This window comes from Oryza brachyantha, chromosome 3 (assembly GCF_000231095.2).
Source record: "Oryza brachyantha chromosome 3, ObraRS2, whole genome shotgun sequence".
Classification (NCBI taxonomy): domain Eukaryota; kingdom Viridiplantae; phylum Streptophyta; class Magnoliopsida; order Poales; family Poaceae; genus Oryza; species Oryza brachyantha.
This window is the reverse complement of record NC_023165.2, coordinates 9,222,454-9,245,528: the sequence shown is the minus strand read 5'-3', so window position 1 is coordinate 9,245,528 and position 23,075 is coordinate 9,222,454. Positions and strand designations below refer to the sequence as shown.

Genomic DNA, 23,075 nt, shown 5'->3' with positions numbered 1-23,075 from the left:
GTTGACGTGGTAACTTTTTTAGAAAATTAAATATTATGTGGAAAAATCTATGTCATTAGATCGTAGTAAGTCTATATTTTAATAGATTAATTTAAATATATGTAAGAAATAGAATCATATTTAAAGATATTGGAAAAAAAATTATGGTAACCCTCTCAATTTGGCTACATATATGGAATCAGACTCTTACTCTGATCGAACAACAACGTGACAGACTTTAGATTTTAATGGCGTAGATTTATTGGAAAAAAAATGAAATCATTGATCGTTGCCTGGCTGTTTGTCCGGTTGAAGATATATTTATTCATTTGTGTAACTACGTTCACTCTGAGGCTATACGTTAATAGAAGAAAAAGAAAATAAATCTACACCGCTAGATTGTGATGTATCTAGATTACATAGTCTAGATTTATTATATAAAGGAAAAGCAAATAGATCATACGTAATAAATAGCAGATAAAATCAAATAAAGCACTATTTTCAATTGGTATTGTTCTCGGACTCCACCAAGGCAACGGATAAAAAAATTACCGACATTTGCCCATGTCATGGCAGTCAAAATTTTTCCTAATATTAATTTGTCTATGATTCTGTTTGGAGAAATGCCGAGCACCAAAGAAGCAATCGGCTTATCGGTACAACACAACTACAATCAACATCTAGAAACAATCAAACAGTGAATAAGAAGAACAAGCACGGTTTGCATGTTGGGACAGGCAAAGCAACATGACAATTCATTTTTTTTCCTTTCTTCTTTTTCGCCACAGGTTTTAGTTTGCTATGTCATCCTTTCTTTATATATGCATATGTTTAGACGAACATTAGATTTATTATTTAACAAACACCTTTCTCATTATTGTTCGATTCACTGGATAAAAAATAATAAAAAAGAGTTCATGTGTAAATATATTTTAGAAAAATCCAAATCTCAGATTAAAATTTATAAAATACTTATATTAAGGGAAGAGTTTACCTATAAATAAAAAAAGAATCTGATCAGAAATACCATTTCGGAATTTGAAATAAAGAAAAATAATAAAAAAAGAGTCCATTTGTAAATACAATTTAGAAAAAAAATAAATATTAGATAAAATTTCTAAAATAATTGATATTGAGGGAATAATCCATCTATAAATACAAATTGAAAACATATAAATTCATGTTCAAAATAAGTAAAATTAATAGAAAGAGTCAACATATAAACTCATATTTTAGAATCTAAAATTTAAATTACAAATAATATATTATGTAGAAAAGAGTTTATGTATATGTACATTTAGAATAGGGGAAATGAGATTCGTGTAAAAATATAATTTGGAGAAAATTAAATTTGATTTAACAATTAAAAATAATTACTATCAAGATAAGAAACCTTATATAAATACAAGTTATAAGGATGCTAGCTGCATAATATGTGTGGGCCACCAGGCTAAAAATTACCACGTTAATTAGAGAAAAACACAAAATAGCATCCGTTAGATATGGTAAGTCTAGATTTTAATGGTGAAGATTGATTGTGCTGCTATATGAATCTAAACTCAATATTCGCCATTTTGGAAAGTTGATAGGTGGATATGTACCATCGGGATAACGTAGCCTAATCAAAAGCAAGCTAGGAAATTTAATTGCCCACACGAGGCAAAGGCCAAAGTCCTATCCGTATAAGAATAGAGATCATTAACGTACACATTTGCTCTGGTGATAAAAATTGATAAATATGAACAAAACATAAAAATAGAATCATTCTGTTTGTAAGCATGTACCAGAATTTAAAATAAATCTGACATGTAGAACCGATAAAGTAAAACATATAAATAGATATCACATGTAGCTATCGTTTCAAGTTGGCACGATTAATACACTTAAAGAATCAATAAAAATAGATGAATATTCAATAAAATTACACTAAAATAGAAAATAATTAAGAGAAGTAAACAATCACATATTTTAGAGTTTAAAGATCAAAAGAGATATGAATAAAACATAAAAATGACCTAAATCTAGCCGCGCAAATGCGCGGGCAAACCTGCTAGTTAAAATTTAAGAGTATGCAAAGAAGTTAGCAAAATTTAGGGGCACACATGGGATAGTCTAATGTTTGGAGTGCATGCAAGGAATTTTCCCAGAGCATATCCATGTGTCAAGGAACACGGGGAAATTTCTTGTAAACCCTCGTTCTTGAGTCTCGATCGATGATGCATCACCGAAGATGAATTCTAGAAGAATTTATTTTTTCACCATAGACAACCTAACACGAATGTGTAGTACAGTAGTAGTTAGCACTTACCAATACTGGTGAAATTAAGCGAGGCAGCGTCAGGCTGACCCGAGTGGCAAACAACTAACATCCCATCCGATACGTTTTTCCCACCAAAAAGGGTCCCGCTAGCACAAGTAGCCAATTATAAACCAAGTAGTTCCATTTCGACAGGCATTTCCCGCTCCAAATCGTCGTCTTTCCGACAACTTTTGCGTTTCTCAATCCAGAAGCACAAGTGAAGCAGCATACAGACCAAGATGCTCATACTCGTACGCATGGAAAAGGAAGAGACAGGTGCAGGTAGGCCTGAATCCGCCCGCGGGCACGTTTCGTCTTCTTCACTTCGGCCTCATCGGCGTGCTCCTTAAACCACTTCACCCCCCACCCCACCATGCATGGGAGTATGGGACTAAAATGGCCTCCGAAAGGGCCTGAACAGCCCCGGCTCGACCACCGATGCACAATGGACCTCTCCGCCGCTCGCCTCAGCCGCCGCTGGTGCTGCCTCGCCGCCGCCGTCCTCTTCCTGTGCGCGCCCTTCTGCAAGCCAGGTGCGCACCCACGCTTCGACGGCCACAGACACCAGATGAAGATATGCAACTCGATCTGATGTGGAAAAGCGAAATGATACATCCTTAGTGACAGATGGTGACGTGCCGGTGCCGATCGACCCCTTGCCGGGCTTGCCGTGGAGGTCCCTGCGGTGCTTCGACGACGGCCAGGTAATTAACCAACCGATCATCGATCAACACACAGGTCACCTCTCACCACGAGAGCACTGGGGTGAAGATCGCGGCGTACGTGCGGGCGTGCAGGTGTACAGCTGCTGCGAGGGCGCGTACAGGCTGAACCCGTCGGGGATAATAGCCGTGCCGCCGGGGGAGGTGGACGACTACTGCGGCGGCGCGTGCGTGGTGGAGACGGAGGACGTGCTCAACTGCGTGGCGAGCGCGCTGGACGGCTTCCGCTTCTACAACGGCGCCTCCGTGGAGGACGCGCGCTACGCGCTCAGGCGGGGATGCAGCCACACCGTCAAGAGAGGTTCCCAGAGATAGCCAGCCGTGCATTCCGTTTGCAATCTCCTCTCGCGTCGCGTCTCCCCTCTACTAAACTGGCTTTTCGCGCAGGGGACTTCAACGACTTGGAGCCGCAGGTAGGCGACTACCCGGACATTTATGGCGACTACAGCAGCGACGGTGGCAAGGCCAACGCCGCTTCTCCACGTTTGCTCGCGTTTCTCGGCGCCGCCGCCACCGCCTGGCTGCTGATCTGAGGAGACACCGGTGGATTGCACCAGCGACCTCAATTCCTCAAAGGCGACGCTGCCATGGTTCTTATGTTTGGTTCTCTACCCTATCAATTCTTTGTTAGCGCCAAAATCTAAACATTTTTGCCATTAACAATTTATTGGTAGGGTGAATACTGCTAGCTATTTGGCTTCAAACCAAACCGTCATATATGTACTATTCAAACTACCAAAAAACTAAGAGGACACTTTGACATCAATCTAAGGGTTGTTTGGAAGCTTCTTGTGGCCATAGTTTTTTTTTAAAAGTTGCTTCTGCTAGCTTCGAATAATTTGTAGTTAAAGATTATAGAAAATGAACCAAAAAGTTAGAAGCTGGTTTCAGAGCTTATCAGATTCTCAAAAGCTAACTATCAAACAGTTCCTTTTGAGAATCTAAATCACCCCAAATTAGCCCTAAATAGACCCCCAATTTCCCCTCCATATTTTGTTCATATCTTAATGGAGATTCCTTTACGCGTATCTCTGTACCTGCGAACCTAGCCCTCCTTGTCTGGTGATAACCCAGTACGATACTCCCCCTATTGCAATAGGGTAATGCCCCTTCCTTTCCAAATGAAAAACTATCTAATTTGTTTTTTTTCTGGATGGAATGAGTAGTTAGATACCCCGCATATGATTAGATATTATACGGTAATATAAATCTAGACACTGTATCTAAATTCATAGTACTATGTAACATCCAATCGTGTACTAGTTATTAGTACAAATGAAATACCTACTTATCAACATGAGAACTTTCTTCAATTTTTTTATGTTCTACATCATTAACTTTTAGATCTACATTTAAGCATTCATCTTATTTAATTTTCTATATAAATATACAAAATATACATAGTGTTCAATGCCTTAATGGTCAAAACAAATGATAATAAAATAAATAATAATTACATAATTTTAAATAAGATGAGTGAAACATATATTTAAACGTCATATCAGGCATAAAGAACCTAAAGGAGTACTAAATTATTTCTTAGGTTGTTCACTGCAAAATAGGGCTAGTGCTCGGGATATTTGAATTTACGGGCCTATTCAAGCGTCTGATTAGATGGCAAAATTTTTTAGGAAAATGTCACAGTCATACATTTAAAGTATTAAACGTAGTCTAATTACAAAACAAATTTTAGATTCCGCCTATAAACTACGAGACGGATTTTTTGAGTCTAATTAATCCGGCATTAGCATATGCTCGTATGGTAGTACTTATGGCTAATCAGGTACTAATTAGGCTTAAAAGATTTGTCTCACGATTTTCCCCATAACTGCATAATTAGTTTTAATGTTCATATATATTTAATATTTTATTTAAATATTTAAAAATTTAATGTGATGTTTTTAGAAAAAGATTTTAGGAACTAAGCAGGTCCTCGTGGAAAAAGTTCATTTTTGCCTCCCTTACTTATCCATGGGCCCAAGCATCATTTTTGCCCGATGACACGTCCTTACCAGTCGGCGGAGGGGCTAGTGGATTGGATCCGAGCGACGAGCTTTGCATGCAGGAGCTGATGCTTGTAGCCAGGTTAACCAGATACATTTGGCTAGGCTAGGCCAGGACATAAGGATGCAACTTTGATGTGTCTGATTGCTTCATACAGGGAGTCTGTATATGTTTGGATTTGTTTGGTCGATGGATCGAAGATGTTGCACTGCGAGAGAAAAACTAATAGCGGAGTTTTTAATTATCTCAAAAAATAATAGACATTATCTATCATATTTGTTCTTAATATAGCTTAGTATATCATAATACTAGTTAATTTCTACTGATTACCTTGTAATAGTATCATTAATGTGGCCACCATGAGCTGGCCGAAGAGAAACGGACCTAGTTTGTGTTACCCCACAACCAGGCTCGACCATGCCTTGTGAACTAGATGAGCCATGCTCCAAACCATATGCACCTAACCCAACAGTGAAATGTTGTATCTACTGGTCCTGGCTCAAGTAAGGCACACGAAACCAGACATCTCCTAAGAGGCATATGGGTTTAATTTGTGCCCTCCATTGTTGCTCCTTTGCCACCGCCGTCTCTTCCCAGGAGGTCGGCTTGGAAGAGAGAGGTGTGAGAGAGGGGTGCATATTTTGTCATTAGAGTAAGTATAACAGTAGACAATAAGCAAGGGATAGTAAACAAAAAAGATGTGGTATTGGCTCTCACGCTAGAGCCAGCTATACACATAACAAAAAAAAATTGTATTAAATGCATAGGTGAGAGAAAGAGACATAAGATAAAGATTAGAGGTAAACTAATAGCCAATCTATTATACATGTTGAATTTAATCTAAGATACGTAACAACTAGTAGTTGACTTTGCTATTAAAATTGTTTCTACGATGGTGCTCTTACCACCACTGACATGTGAATCACATTCATAGTGTCCACATCTCAATGTTTATAATGATACTGGCATGCGATAGGGGATGTGACTAGGACATGTGGACAAAAAGATATTTTAATTTTATTTTTGTTAGTACTTATATGTAAGCGCCACACAAAACACCACTTCAGCATCTAAACCACACATGTTTAGCATATATTAAACGATGAGTGAGTGTTTTTATCTCTCTACCCTACAGCTCGTGAACTAATTTTACTCATGCCACATATTTCATTCATCATTCTTCGAAGCAGACGACTAAAATCATTTTCGTAAGGTTGGAGGCTATGACAGACTTCACCTCTGTTTACATAGACTTTTCATATATTAGTGACTTCTAAACTAGAAATTATCAAATTATCTTACCAATTACAGAGTTTGATATCTTTCCAGTTAGAAACATTTTCTATGTATTAGACTATCTATAAAGATAAATATATAAAATTTTTAATCATAAATATCAATAAACATGTAATGTATATCTTTAAGTTTAATCACAATTTTCAATAACATCGTTACAACGCTGATAATAATATCAAGATAACGAACTTCGTTATCAATATCATACCACATTTGCTCTAAACATAAAATCGATCAATGCTCTATACCACTGCTATTGCACACCCAAATAGTCAAATCACTATCAATAATATCACATATAAATCTCTAATAAAATATGAGTGGGTACGTGGCGGCGTTCCAGAAATATTTTGTTAGCACCATGTTCTTATGTGAAATAAGTAAATTTCTTGGTCTGTCAAATAACGCATCATTGTATAATATTTTTTTACATCATGGAAATATATATTCACATCCTAATAATAATGAACTAGAAACATAACTAATGAAAAATATCATTTGTAATTTCAATTTGTTAAAAAAATTCATATATATTTTAAAACTACAAAAAAATCGTGCGATAAATATTTGCTATGAATTATATGATCATTTAATATTTGATCCAGATATCTTTTTATGTAATATAAGAAGACATGAAGAAATTTGTTTTTAAACTCGTAACAAATTTAGCTTTGAGAGTTGCACAGTTGTTTTGTATTTTTGATATATAAAATGTCTACAAAATTTCATTTATTATAGGAAGACGGAAAGTTATATGTGATGCAACTCATATTTATAAGAAATGGTTTTCATTAAATTTAGCTTCATACAGTTTAAATTTTATGTTAATATCAGATAATGTGAATGAAATATTTAATTAAAATTTTCCTTGCAATATGTGAAGTTGCTATCGTAGTGATTCTAAAATTAGTGTATCAATTTATTGTTGAAATGTCTCTGAAATTAGCATATAAATATGGACCTTTAAGTTCTGCAATTACTTTTCAAACTTGAAAACTATCAATTTATTACAATGTGGTATAACCTATAATTAATTATGTAAAGCTATAATAGCCCCCAAAATGGTGGTTTGTAACTATTTTGTTAGTGTTTTTTAATAATTAAATTAATAAATGCTTGATATACAAATAAATTTGAATGTTTTGTTTATATATGATTGCAAAAGATGATTTATAATAATTTATTTATATTATAAAATTAGATTGTAGTGTTAGCATGGGTATATTGATAGTTTTTGTGGAGACGTACCAAAATAAGAATGAGGCTACAGTAAGGAGGTGAAATAGACTTCTTCTGTCCTCTCGTATCGAGGGGATGACCGGATGAGTCCTTGCTCGCGCTTCGAATTGGGCCACTGGGCCATGCCGTACCTGAGCCGAGACAGGCACGCACACAGGCGGCACGCAGCAGGCAGGAATACTGGAAAAAGGAAAAACGTTCCGTCGGCGCCGATGTGCCGTTTGCTGATACACGGAACAGTAACGCATAACGCATTTCTGTAGCGAGACAGGTCAAGACGGTGTTCTGATCGAGTAGTACCGGCTAAAGCTTGTTGATTGATCCGGTTGACCGGCTGTGACTCGTGAGAGTTTTGTCCACGGGCGCGTAACGCGCGTTCATATAGTATGCATTTGTCTGGTGGAAAACCGGCAGCACAAAGGCATCTGTTTCGTCACGACGCGGGCACAGAGATGCGCGTACGGGCAGGCGATCGGCGTGGCGGCCGGACACGCGCGCGGTACGTGGCAACCGGCGCTCTGCGTCGGTCAGATCTGAAGGGACTGAGAATCACCGAGCAGCTAGATGGCGTACGGATGAACCGATCTGAGGTCCTGCCTACGCACGTGTCTGGTCTCTGCTTCGTAAAACGTACCACTACAGTAGAGTATACTACCTCCCCCCGCGGACCTCCGCCTCCTGCCCTGTTTCGCCGTTTCCTCCTCCTCGTCGCAGCTCTGCGCCGTCTGCCTCGACGTGGCGGGCGGGCAAGGCGGAGGCCGTGCGGACGGCGCCGAGAATGGCGGCGTGCGGGTGAGGGAGGGCACCGAGGATGTGTCCGAGGGAGCGGCCGCCGCAGTGTCGGCGTGTCCAAGTTCCGCGCCGTCGCGACGGTTGGGAATAAGGTCGCCACCGCCACCGGAGCCGGCTGAGCTCGTCGACCCGCCGCCCTCGCCCCCGCCTGTCCTCCGGCCCAAGAAAAAGGGAGGGGGAGAGAGAGACATGTTATAACAGATGGGTTTCATATTTTTTAAAAAATAATGACTGAATTGCCATGTGTGCGTAACGTAGAATAAAACTGTATTGGATTGGGTTGGGTTGAGGGGGTTAATTCACCTGGTATTGAAAGTTCAGGGTAAACGATATCTGTTTTTCGGATTTAAGGGGTAATCGATACTTTTTCCTTAGTTAAATAAATATTCCATTTATTTTTTAATAAAGTTAAACTGTCTGCTATGATTACACCGATTGTGTTTTTCCATGCAATTTTATCCAGATAGACATTGGTTCTCATCGTTGTTTTGCATGGTAGGCTCGGAGGCCGACTGTGCCATTGTCAGTAGTGAATCTTCATTAGACAAGAAACATCGCCATGCAAAACAGGTAATATGACAATAAAAAATAAACGTTAATTGTCTCTTGCACATTTCAAAAACAACATTGCTCATATTTCTTATCGTTCCATTTAGCAAGGTTATTTTCTATTATGATTTACTTTTCCACGAAGAACCACATATAAATTTTAATTTTAAGTGAAACCTTTAAATCTCGATTCTCCTACAATCCTCTTACAAATCCTCGTACTAGAGTTTTTTTTTATTATTATACACATAGAGAAAAAATACCACTTCTATAACAACCATAGAAAACAATCATTTTTATTCGATAGTGTAACCATGGCAAAATAGTAGCTAGTTTATTAGTTATTATTTGACATTGCAATGAATAGTAGATCAAATAAAATCAAGTGTAGTAGATGTCTATTTGTTCTTGTATATAGTGAATTTGAACATGTAAAATGCGAGGTTAATGCTTGTTCCATCTACCATGTCTTTTACCTAATTTGGAGCGTCGTATCTTCTGAATGAACTGATAGGAAAAAACAAAGATTTAGAGTAGAGGAGATAGACTCAAAGGAAATGTTTTATGCATCACCATATAAAATACACTTAACTTTCTCATCTTCTTATTCATGTTACAACGCACGGAAAATTGCTAGTGCCGTAGTGCGTGTAGGGTAGGAATGGACTAAGACCCGAGGTTTTTTTTATAACCCTATTTAATTCTTAAAAAATTAGCTTAAAACTCTTTACAATTTTATTTTTAACCTATTTTGAATCCGACCCTTAAATTTTGCAGGTAAAATAGTTAGACCCATTACCACCCGTAAGTGCGTGTATACGCTAGGAACGGTCTCAACTACTGACAATATTGTGATCGTGGCCAGTGGCGAACCTATAAAGACTTACCCAGGGTCCTCGAACCTCAGGTAAATTACCCGATTCTTACTAAATTATACCATATTAATTAGTGTACAAGTATAAAAATTAGATAATTAATACATATTGAACCCCGGTAATTCCTATTCTAGGTTCACTACTGATCGTGGCGGCCCAACGTCGGGAGATCGGAATAACCAAATACTGACTTTGCCTTTTTTAATATTATTGTTTTATGAATTTAATTTAACTGTCTATCTTATTCGTCTTATTTAAAAGAATTATTAATTATTATATTATGATTTAATTTATCATTTTAATACATTTAAATTAGACGAAAGTCAAATATAGGATCGAAAAATCATTGTAAAAAAAAGCGGGAAGAGTATAATCGAAGCTAGATGCCAAATCAATTTAGTGACAAAGCCACGTCTCAGCGGCTACCGCAGCAACGACGTCAAGCCTTAACTCAGCCTATGGGCTATAGCCTATATGCTACTCTCCAGCGGTCCCGCTCATGCGCCGGGTGGACGTCGTGCCGTCGCCGAAAGGGCACGTCGGCTCGCGCGACCGCGCCCGCTACGTGCCGCCCCGTGGGAGGATGCACTTTCCGGTGACCCCGACCCTGCTCAGCTCGCTCGCCCGCCAGCCGCGCGGGCAGTAGAGAGGCGGCGCCGTCGTCGATGCGGCGCACTCGCGGTTCACTCGTCGTGACTGGGATCATGCATGGGACCTTGAAACTAACTCCACGGTGCCAAAAGCTTATTACTACCTTTAGTTTTTCGATATAATATTTGACTCTTCGTTTTATTTAAAATATTTTTGTGATTAATATTTTTATTATTGTTAGATGATAAAATATGAATAATACTTTATACATAACTTATTTTTTTAAAAGTTTTTTTATAAATTTTTTAAATAAGATGAATGGTTAAACTTTAGAGCAGAGATCGAAAAAAAAATTATTATGGGATAGTAGCCACCCATGAGATTTTTTCTGCAAAACGTTCGTAGAAACATCAAACGTGTACATACCACCTACGCGCGCGCATGCATGGTGGACAGTTGAGTACGTTTTGTTTCCCTCTCGCCCTCTTAATTAGTGGGTCCGTATCGTCTGCCTTTGGCCTTAAAGGCAGACTTTGCCGTTGCTTCAATCTAGCCACTCATTCAGCAATCCACGGTTGCATGTGTTGGCTCCAACAAATGATTGATTAGCACCAAATTAACTGAAAGAATCAGGTATTCCTCTTATAGATACAAAATTAACAAACATATTTCTAGCGGCAAAGTGAGCGGGGACAAAACGAGATAAAGGGCTAAAAAACCAAATGACTCGAAATAAGAACACCACCATGGAGTAATATACTTTTACTTCGAGATAAGCACCTGACTTATAGGCTTGAAAAAAAGAGCACTAGAATGCACATTATGGTGAGACATCAACCAAAAAAGCAAGCGATAGTTGTTTCTTTGTGTTTTCATGCATACAAAATTCAGATTCCCTCGTTAATTAGCTGCTAATTGATTCTCCTGTGATACAGCCGACGCACGGAGCCACCAGCCGCTGATTGCTAAATGGATGGCCTAGATGGGACTAACGGCAAATTTTGCCTTTCGAGGCAAAGGCTGACGATACGGACCCCCTCTCAGTACAGAAATCGGCCGGCGGGGAACAACTATCGTTACGTACTCTTGTTGGACCGTCGGTTCATGGTGAAATTGACCGAGAAACTTGTACATAAGGACGGGTATATATGTGTATATTTCTCTCTTCGATGGGCATGTCTCAACTAACGGAGTCCCTTTCATGGACATGAGGATCCTGGATCCAGTATGCCTAATACTTTAAAAAGGTACGTCAGTTCGCTTACTCTTCCTAATATCACGCGTAGCGCTCCATATGTCCCCTAGGGAGCAAAACAAGTTCCCTCCAAACCCGGGAAAAGTCAAGCGAGGCATATTTTAAAAAATACGTCATTCTTCTACAGGCCTGTGTAACACTAGCTCACATCCATAATAGGTTCTTTGAGCCGTATAAACCATACCTCCATACAGGCACGTTACGATGCACACCCATATCTCTTTACTGCTATAAACATTATCATTGATAGTGGCCAGTGATCGTGAATTTATCACCTATCACACAAATTCTCTGATTTAAAAAAAATACTATAAACGTACATATCAACCACTTTTACTAACTCTGCTTTCATAGCAAAAACCGTACAATAAAATAGACTAACATGTCAGTAACTAATATATGTAGTAATTAAGATATAATACACGTAAAAATAATATTAATTACGTGTTAATAATATTTTTTTAATAAAATCACATAGTAACGTATGGACAAAATGCTAATTTCTGGTATATATGAATAGCATACATCATGAGATCGTGCGTATAGGTGATAAATAGATAAACTTGCTAACAGTAGAATGTGGTACTGCAGCAAGCGCCAAGAGACATGGACATATGGGTAGCTACTTAATTATCGCAGCGAGATGGATGATCACATCCAACGATGACTTTGGCAGGCACGAGGGATGGCAATCGGGTACGATGAGTACATGTATTGACTACACATGCCTATACCTATAAGAAAAAAGTTATGTTTGTGGGTAAACATATTACTACGTCACGAGTAAAAATTTTACTATGCTCATACCCACTACCTGCGAGCGTCATATACCCACAGGTATACCTGTTTACCCGCCAAAATAAACACGGGCGCGAGATACCCGTGGGTAAGCATGTCTGCCAAAAACAACAAATAGACACAAGAGAATACGGGCATCGGTGTCAAAGGTGGAGACGGGGGCACTGGCATCGGGGACGGCGGATGGCAGATGCGGGCGCCGACGTGAGAGACGAGGAAGGGGGACAACGGCATCAGGGCCTCAGGGGAGGGGGTGGTGGTGGCAGCGGGCCACGTCGGAGGCAGGAAAGAGGGACGAAGGCATCGGAGACAAGGCAGGGACGCCGTCGCTGGGGGAGGGGGTGGCATCGGAGGTGGGGACGGGTGTGGCAGCGGTGGTGTCGGAGGCGGGGAAGGGGGTGGCGCCGGCGGCGTGGGTGGGGGAGGGGAGTGACATCGAGGTGGGGGATGGGAGCGGTCGATGAGGAACTAAAACCCTAGAATCAATTTATATGCATGAAAGTTGGCCTCACATGTCAGTCTTATATTAACAGGTAAATAGATAAAGTGGGTATGGATAGTGTCTACCTGTACCCATACATGTTGGGTACTAATTTAGACCCAATAAAAATACCCATGGGTATTAAACAAAGAACAAACTCAACATAAATAGGGTTTTTACCACGGGTAAACGAGCATAATTGCCATCCCAGGACACACTCTCTTCGGATCTTTGCTTTAAAGAAGTTGCAGCCAACTATTATAAAGATCGTGGGTGGAAAGACCATGTTACAAAATGACAATTAATTAAAAAAAACTACTTATCATAATAAACTTAAGATAGAGATAACACTTCCATCTATGGTTTATGAGGAACTACATAACAATTGTTTCTACAATGATTTGTAATTTGTATTTAGTCACTTGTCATTCAAAAAAAATCTGACCAGTGACCAATTAATGTGCAATGGAATTTGCTCGCAACATTTTTTTGATTGACATCGAACCAAAACGAAAGATAACATTGGAGGGTAATTAAACAGTAAAACAATTGTTCATCTAGATATTTTATAGACCACAACTATCAAATCCGATCCTCGGAGGACATCGCCATATAGACAACAAGCGGATCTGGATCCTCTGGTTGTAGTACTGTAGAGGATCTCAATTGCCAACAAGCTGATGTATATACGTTCCCAACAATGGCCAATGGTACATGAAGAAAGTCAACCAAAGGAATGCCTCCATAAAGGTTCACCTGGAGACCAGCCTTCGACAGGATGGAGTGTTGTGACGATGCATGAGGTGATTATAGGACATATTTGCTAATTAAGAATTTTATATACATATTATTAGCAATCTAAAAGCTAATACTAAAAATAAATTTCAGTAAAAAAAACTACCAAATTAACTCTAAATTTAAAATTGAAAATTTAAATTTGGCTTATAATGGTGTTAAAGACATGCATGCAGTTCACAAGCTTGCCCCTACTTTTTGAATACTTTCTGATTTTGCCCCTCTTTTGACATTAGATATTTTGTGGTTAATTTCCCCTTGTTTAATAGGATTTTTCACCTGTTCATTTTTTTCAGAAAAATAAGATCAGGCATAAGAATGCAGCTTGATATGAATTTTAATGCTGTAAGATCACTCAACTGAATAGGGGGAAACACCAGTTTCAATTTAAAAAATGAGAGCAAACTTATAAAGTTGAAAAAATATGAGTAAAAATCACATCACAATTAGAGTTGATAACAAAAGTAGGAACACCATTTACCCTTGAAAATACCATTGATTCTTTAAGTTTTAGTCTTTCTAGAATTTAATAACTATGAATGTTAGAATTTATAATTCTGAAGGTTTAAATCTTTTGAACTCTCATTTTCATATTTTTATTTATTTAAAGTTCAAAGTAACTAATTATAAAGTCAAAGTAACTAATTATAAAGTCATAAAGAGTCTATAATTCCAAATTACCAATATATTTAACTAGCAACTAATTTTTGTATTAACAATAATAATATAATAACTCAACATACGGGTTGACTGACTAATATAGTACTCCCTCCGTCCCAAATTAAAAGGAATTTTGACTTTCTATTTGTTATGTTTGACTACTCATCTTATTAAAAAATTAAAAGTATTATTTATTTTGTTTATTATTTTCTTTATCATTAAAAGCAGTTTACTTATAAATTTTTATATTTATATTAAATTTTCAAATAAGACAAATAATTAATAATTATAAGTGAATAGTCAGAATCTCGTATATTATGGTACAGAGGTAGTAGTATAATACCTAGTCTCTCCTCCCATGAATGTCTCTTTTATGGACGGCATGAAGCTTTTGTAGGTTCGAATATGCTACCATGTATTTACAACCGTGCCAGCTGTATGCATGAGCCGTCTTAATTTCCAGTTGAATTTGCATGACGTACGTCCTATACTCCTATACATGTCTACGTCCGCATGGATGTGCAACACGGATGCCGTACGTCCACGTACGCAGATTGAACTCTCATCCGAACTCGCCAACTCGGTTGTACGTTGTTCACTACGAAATACTCCGGTTTATGCCTTTTATTATGTGTGATCTTCGTGCTGTGTCATGTCAATTGTCTCCAGGCTAATTCTAACGAAAATATGCTTTCTGTGCGACAGTGCGAATTCCATCTGCCACTGGCCAGCCCTGTAGCTACGCGTCTACGTGAGACTGGCAGCTCAGGTTCTGTGAATATCGAACTGCACACGTAATTGTGCGCATACATTAGTAGCCTGTATAATCGTGTGGTTAAAACGGGAACCACCACTGTAGTATAAACCCTGTGCCCATCAGATCGAGGCAGCGCATCATGTCATACGTGGGTCTGTATGGACCAAATGGTAGTGGCACGCATCGTGTCATCAATATCACGGCTCTCGATCGCTAAGATCTCTTTTAACAACAAGGCCGCGTTCGGTTGCCCCATTTAGTTAACTTACCCCTTGTTTTTCGTACGCACGTTTTTCGAAACGGCTAAACGGTGTATTTTTTAAAAATTTTCCGTAGAAAAGTTATTTTAAAAATCATATTAATTTATTTTATATTTTTTTAATAATTAATAACTAATTATTTATGTACTAATCTATTAGTATGTTTTCCGCGTCAGGACACGAACGCGGCCTAAGTTGGGGTTGCCGCCCTTTTCAATTGCCTTTCTTCTCTCTTCTTCCAGTGAATGCGGTGAGGTTGATTTCGCGAGTTGCGCACGACAAATTAAATTAAAGCTCGCGCGCCGGCCCCCACCGACTCCTGCGCAACAGCGACGACGACGAAGAATCTATCCAATCGGTCGTATTGTCAAAGCCGGCACACACACCAAACCGGCTTGGTAATATTTGTTCATACCTAAACCTCTCGTGTGTGCCGCTGCGCCTGCGCACACGCTCGCGAATCCTGTTTGGTTGTTTCTGGACTGGTACGTGCTGCGCCGCTGCCCAGCTGGACTTGTTGCCGATTAGACCTGAGAGAATTTGGCCCTTCTCATGACTCGACACTCGTGATTCGTGAAGTCCAGCCTTGGCATCGTTTTTTTCCAGCTCGAATGAAAGCTGGGTGTTTTCTTCCCTCGGCCCAGCCGAAATCCGTCCCGAGAGATACTCACCTCTAACGATGATGATGAGCGCTTATAATGGATGGGACGACATCGATTACGGAACGATACGATGACGATATTGTCCTTTACGCGAGTACCATGACCGTATAAGTACAACTCGACCCCTTTGGGAAACTATTTCCATAAATAGACATTTCCTTTTTAAAAAAAGTAAATTACATGGTCGGTTTTTAAACTTGTGCCGTGTACCACTTAGATCTATAAACTTAAAAAATACACTTTTAGGTCCATAAACTTGTTTTAAATGTACCATCCAGATCTATAAACTTGTTTTAATGTACTATCCAGGTCCATGATTTTAGACATTAAAACAGACCTAAATGTGTATTTTCTAAGTTTACGGACCTAAGTGGTACCGCGCCACAAATTTAAGGACCGGCCATGTACTTTACTCTTTTTTTATTTGATACGGGTTGATTTTTAGATATACATTTGACTATTTGTCTTACTTTTTTTGCAAGTATATAAAATTATAAGACATGTTTAAAGTATTTTATAAAAATAAAATTATAATAAAATAATTATAAATTATAAATTTTCTGAATAAACCGAACGACCAAACCTGGACTCAAAAGTCGTGTTGAATAAAAAAGTTGAGAGAGTATATGACAAAACTAAATCTAACAACATCTCAGCACCGTTGCTGGGGGCGGTGAATAATAATACCCTAACTTATTGACATGGTAATGAGGTTCCATCATATACATTACACTTGTCACACTTAGTAAAAAAGAACGCATTATTTATTTAACATGTGTATGAGGTCAGCACCAATGCCTTCGGTTCCACCATGGCAAATTCCTTAGCACCAAAACATATGACACTAACATGATATTAGTTTAGCCTCCTCATCGATGACAGAGGGCTGGGTCTATTTATAGATTAGTTTTAGTATGGGTTTATTTGTGATAAAAAAGTTTCATAAAAGGCACCGTTAGTTTGCAAGGAAAATAAATGAAAAGGAAGGTAATCCTACTCATTTCAGTGAGCAATATTTCCAAACTGCTAAACAATATTTTTATTAAAAATATATCTAAAACCTGCTTTAAAATATCATATTAATTAATTTTTTGAGTTTGCACTGGCTAATACTTAGCTATTATTCACCAATAAGATAACTCATTTTGTGTTATTTTTAGCTTATTTGCTCAATCGCAATCTCACTCTAAGACAGCTATGAAGCAGGAGATGTTGATTTTTGTTTGTTGCTTTTATACTGATTAAAAGTGGAGTCGTTCATCAATTTCTTCCCACTTTGTATGAATTACACAACTATGCCTTCCTCTAGAAAAGTATAAAAAAACAAGCAGTTAGTAAAAAATATAAGATTCGGTTATTTATGATAGGTCCATAGTTCTAACCCATCCCCATTCGCATGGGTTAATTTTGATTCATGTGTATGCTACCGATACTACTCAGCTCATTAGTTTGCTCCTCTCTATAGGGACGACGGTGTGTCGGGCTAGGTAAGGTAGAGCAAATCCATGTTTGACCCAATATCCATCTTCACTCATCTGATCCATAGTTGATTGGTTTTGTGGGTAGAACTTTGTGTTTGTACCTATGTCCAGGGGCACAGGTACACTATGTGCGTACTTAACTGGTTTCACATGAGTAATATCTTCATATATGGATAGTTTGACAAAGAACAACGAAAACAATGAACTATAAAATTATCACGAATGGTTCAGAGAGCAACATATATTATCGCCAAACTAGCATGTAATTTCATCAAAATTTTCAACACTATAATGGACCAATGAAAAAGATATACGAGAGATATACTAAAATCAACATATACATGTATATCGGATTGAGAATAATTTACATATAGATACAATAAAAAAACACAACTACCACTCACTATATTTTTGTGTTGCGGATGGCTGTACCCACATACAAAAAAATAAAAAAAATAAACCAATGTCCATATTCATCGGGTTGGTAAGCATGGATACCTGGACCGTAGACAAATTTACATCTCTACCTCTCTACGTAACACGAAGAGCACAGCCACCACCTCAAAGAAACAAACAAAAGACAAGCATATGGTAAAAAAATAATTAGGCTTTAGTTTGTATTCTTTTGCATATTATTGATGAAAGATAAAAGATTATTTGATTTTATGATAGCTATTTATGGTATAAATGGAAGAATTAAATACTATAAAATTAAAAGTCTACTTTAAAAATGTAAAAAAAATATAAGATGATGAAGTTTTCTATAGAAATATTTTCTGAAAAATAGTCGTTTAGCAACTCGGAAGCCTGTGTACAAACGTCAAGGAAAAATCAGAGAAAATATGGCTTAAAGAACGCAGCGTACTGCTTTATATTCGATTACAACAGGCAATCTATTACCAATAGTTCAGAAAATTATAAAACCAATATGCTAGATTTATTTATATGCACATAGACAGATACACCATTGATTATAAAATCTTACTACCACGGAGAGTTAAGGACAAGGGCGGTGAAGTAAACCTGGTGGATCGAGATCCTCTGCGATATAAGTAGCGAATCATTGTAGAAACAGTTAAATGAGCATGTAACGGCGATCTAATCCACGAAGCAAATAGTGTCTAGTTCATTGTGTGACACGAAAATACTGTAGTGATTTATTGTAGTGCTTTAACTAGGACGGTCCATTTCACATCAAATGGTATACCATGAACAAATCAAATGGAGTACTCATGGCTCCATCCGTTCAAAAAAGAATCAACCCGGCCGGTGTAACTAGGAGCAACCGAAGAGGTGAATGGAGTCGCTAGGTTCGCCGGCAGATTGAGGCGAAATTTTTTTTATTAAATAAACCTTTTTAGCAAGTAATTTTATTACTAAACCGTCGGACAAAATTTTTCCAAAACTGAACCTTTTACTCACACCTGTGCTGGTGGCGTGATAAGATAACACTGCCACGCAGCCTGTACAGCGTGGCATGACGTTTTGCCACGCCAATGTCAGTGGCCACCAACAATGACGTGGCAAGACATTTCGCCACGTCAATGTTGGTGCCGTGCTTAAAAGGTTCATGCGGTGGTGTAAATACTTTTTTCCGGATGTTCAGTAATAAAATTATTTGTTAAAAAAGTTTAAAAAGTAAAAAAAATTTCGATTGCAGCCTTGCAAAGGTTTTCCGGCGCCGTCAGATTGCAGCCTTGCTTTGGAGAGGTTTCCGCGAGGTGGTACTGCACTGCCGCGCATTGATCATTTGGACAACGAGAGGAAAAATGATGAAGGGCGATATATTTGTAGAAAACAACAGGAAGGAGAAGTGGGTGGTACAATGTGGTCCTGTCGATCGTCCTGGTAGCTAATGGTGTATTAATAATGTAAGATACATGCTGATTCGTGGACCCGTCAAGTATATATCAACTGGTGAGAACAACGTATATCTAGCGCTCTAATGCTCTAAGAAGAAAAAAAAATGTATGTTTCTGTTGGAAAAGTAATAATATCAAATAAAAAGAAGAAAATAGTCACTGAAAGTTTTTTTAACGTTAATGTTAGAGAAGTAAATATTAATGCTTCTTAATGCTACCATGTGCACAATTTATTTTTATTTCTAGCAAACCACAAACCACATGAGTATCGCGTGCATGTTTTATTTTAATATGTAGCAAACTACACGAATATTTAGCTAGTATAACATAAAACAATCAATTCCAATATTGTGTTTCACTACAATTTGAGAAATGTGGTTAAAGGCACCACTGGAGTGGTAAAATAACAATAAGATGGATTATATCTTGCTCCTTGAAAACGGAATCGTCCGTCCTCCTCTCCATCCACAATCCATGTCTCATAGAAAGCACCGTTTCAAAAAACCAGAAAAATCAAGTGTATTCTTTAAGAAATCTATTTCTTTTTTGTGTGTCTGCATAGTCCATCATCAGTTGTATGAACATATTTTTTCTCTATGGACATATATAATCTATTATCAATTGTATAGTTTTGTTATAATGCATGAGTATATTATTACTAAGCTTTAATTAGCCAATAGTTACTATTCCGATTTTTGTCACTGGTTCACACCCACCACATGAGTAGTTGTCATGCTTCCAATATTATGTTGGCCCCATCTTTTGGCCATGCTTATAAGCTAACATTTAAACTTTCAACCTTAAATTTGATATGATTTTGGGATTTTTCATCGTAGTTTATTTTAAGTATATAAAAGTTTTATTTATAAATTATTATTTATAAATATGCCGTTTGACATTTTTTTCTTAAGCACCTAGAAGATCACCCCCTAGTCTATGTAGCGCGGCTGCAATTTATTCTAGTTTAAGCTTTAAAGTATGTTAATTCCTAGAACAATAAATTGCATTGCGGTGAATCTTGTAATGTGATAGGGAAGGGGTGAGGGGAGAGAATAATAAACTCAGGCCTACGTTGATCGTAACAGCAAGATATATATTCTCTTCGTAAAAAAAATAATCAATTTTTGGCATTCAAAATTTCTCCCAAAAAGTTTGACACTGTTACATATAAAATTTGGCTAAAAAAACTTGTCACTCTAGGGTACAATTCGACACGTGGGCATGGCTTGAACAAAATGAAGAGAGGTGCCACCACTCGTTTGTTTTACTATATTTTGAACTAAGTTTAGGTTGCTGTGAATGTCTGTGTTTGGACTAAGAGGGTACACACGTGACGAAAATAGATGAATTATAGCTAACATTTTTTTGGACCGAATTCCTGGACACCCCTCACCCTATGTACCCACATTCTTGATTTGATACATCAATCATCTACCATTCCAATTTCTCTCCATCCTACCCCTATCTCCTCACTCATTAAAGGTATAAACTTAAGAATTTTGCTGTAGAAGGTTATTGGAAGAAACGAAATGAAATAAAAGTAATAATGTGATGACTTTTTGTCACGAAATAACACCATGCCTAGTCTTTGGAGTCAAAATTCACCAAATTTATATAGAGCTTTGCTAAGATGAGTCGTGATTCACGGGCTGCTCTGTGAGTCAGAGTCAAAAAAACATATCAAATCATCTCCAAATTTCGATTTATATGGCTCAATACATTCTTCATATCAAAATCTTATAGCACATAATTTTTTTTTCCATTTTTGGAGATTGTTAAGTATTTGTTTAAGATTTTTAAAAGTTAATATACAATATAAGTAAAATAATCAATGTGTTGTGTATCATTTAAAAAAATCTCATACAAATACTTAGAAGTCTTCAAAAATAGAAAAAAATTGCATGTTACAAGATTTTGATATAAAGAATCTATTGAGCCATATAAATCAAAATTTGAAGGTAGTTTGATATGTTTTCGGACCCCTGACTCCCAGAGAAGCTGGTGTGTTGTGACTCACCGTAGCTAGACTATATATATATAATGTAATAGAAAAAGAAGCCATCACGTTCACTCACATGGCTAGAAAGTATCATATTAATCGAAAAACAAAAAAATCTGATTAGAAATACAATTTTAGAATTAAAAATAAAGAAAAATAATAAAAAGAGTCCATTGTAAATATAGTTTAGAAAAATCCAATCCAAATCTTGGATAAAAAATTTTAAAATAATTGATACCAAGGAAGGACTCCATCTATAAAAATACAATTTGGAAAATATCTCTAATTCTGATTAAAAGAATCTAATTAGAAATTTAATTTTGGAATTAAACATAAAGAAAAATAATAAAAAGAGTCCATGTGCAAATACAATTTAGAAAAATCCAAATATAATAATTGATAATAAGGGAACTAGGGAAGAGTCCATCTATAAATACAATTTGGAAACATCTAAAATTCCAGGTAAAAAGGATTAGATTAGAAATCTAATTTTTTAATTAAAAATAAAGAAAAAATAATAAAAAGAGTCCATGTGTAAATACAGTTTAGAAAAATCCAAATTTCGGACTAAAAATTTTTAAATAATTAATATTGAGGGAAGAATCCATCTATAAATACATTTTGGAAACATAAAAAATTATGGTTAAAAATAAGTAAAATTAAGAGAAAGGGTCAACGTATAAATACACTTTAAAAGTATCTAAAATTTGAATTACAAATTAGTGTTATGTGGAAAAGAGTTCATGTACAAGTACAGATTGAAATAATGAGAAATGTAGTTCCATGCAATTTATCAAAAAATATGATTGAATGAATAGTTAAAAAATTGTTATCATCAAAATAAAAGACCATATATAGATACTATTTATAACGATACTAGTCGTGTGCTAGTTTGGTCGATTCATATGACAAATAGTTAAAAGTCTGTATAGGTAACATGTCATACGAGAGTCAACCAATGAAGAGAGGGGCAAATAGTCCAAAACCCCCCTAAGCATACGGCTTGTGTTTATGGCGAGCTGTAGTCCCATTGGTTTAACACTTGTAGGTAGGTAGTAGCTTAGTTTAATCCTACACATCTACCTACCACCTCCAAGAATTGCGGGCCGAGAAATACAATAAATACATGAATACAAATATAAAAACCCCTTGCACGTACGTAGGATAACTGCTAGTTGCTAGTATACTCTACTAGTTGATGACACGCTAGTTCACCACCACACCGAGCGTCACTAACCTAAGTCAATCGAGGATGTTGTAGCTCTTGCTTAGGTGACAACCATTCTAATGTAATGATCTAGCTCTAGCTACTTACTTTTTTTCATAAGCACTCGAACCATACAAACTTGTGGTGATCTGTTGCAACACACCATGCTTAATTAGATAATTTTGCACGCCCGTACGCTAGCTCTCGATAACAAGTACAACCTCTCTACAGTGCTTCCGCCGAGGCCCAATATATTATTAATCAGAGGGTAGCAGCGCAGTAAATAAACGATCGAGCGAGCTAGGCAGCGTCGTCGATCGCCGACAACGTGGTCGCTCACAAGGCCGTGAAGGGGACGGTGGTGAGGCCTTGCGCCACGGCGCCCACATACCCCCGTGCGCCCACGTGCCACCGTCGCCAACCGCTAGTCCACACTCCCCCACCTTCTAGCTCGCGAGCGAGCTATAGCTTATACGTACCACCACGCCGCCCGCCACCGCGCGGCTGGCTGC

General features: G+C 37.5%; 1 protein-coding gene across 1 annotated transcript; it reads left to right on the top strand.

The window, feature by feature from the left end:
• The first annotated feature begins 2,719 nt into the window (after positions 1-2,719).
• LOC102719282 lies at positions 2,720-3,758 on the top strand. Its single transcript, XM_040522758.1, has 4 exons — positions 2,720-2,811; positions 2,906-2,982; positions 3,076-3,301; positions 3,388-3,758. The coding sequence occupies exons 1-4, from the start codon at positions 2,724-2,726 to the stop codon at positions 3,531-3,533; spliced, it is 537 nt and encodes a 178-aa protein (XP_040378692.1). The 5' UTR covers positions 2,720-2,723; the 3' UTR covers positions 3,534-3,758.
• Positions 3,759-23,075: the final 19,317 nt, after the last annotated feature.

What these genes read in the sequence shown, in the direction of transcription:
- LOC102719282 (XM_040522758.1), top strand. Translation starts at nt 2,724, where the DNA reads ATGGACCTCTCCGCCGCTCGCCTCAGCCGCCGCTGGTGCTGCCTCGCC. An exon ending in CGCGCCCTTCTGCAAGCCAG is followed by an intron (nt 2,812 to 2,905) that starts GTGCGCACCCAC and finishes CCTTAGTGACAG; the next exon opens with ATGGTGACGTGCCGGTGCCG. An exon ending in GGTGCTTCGACGACGGCCAG is followed by an intron (nt 2,983 to 3,075) that starts GTAATTAACCAA and finishes GCGGGCGTGCAG; the next exon opens with GTGTACAGCTGCTGCGAGGG.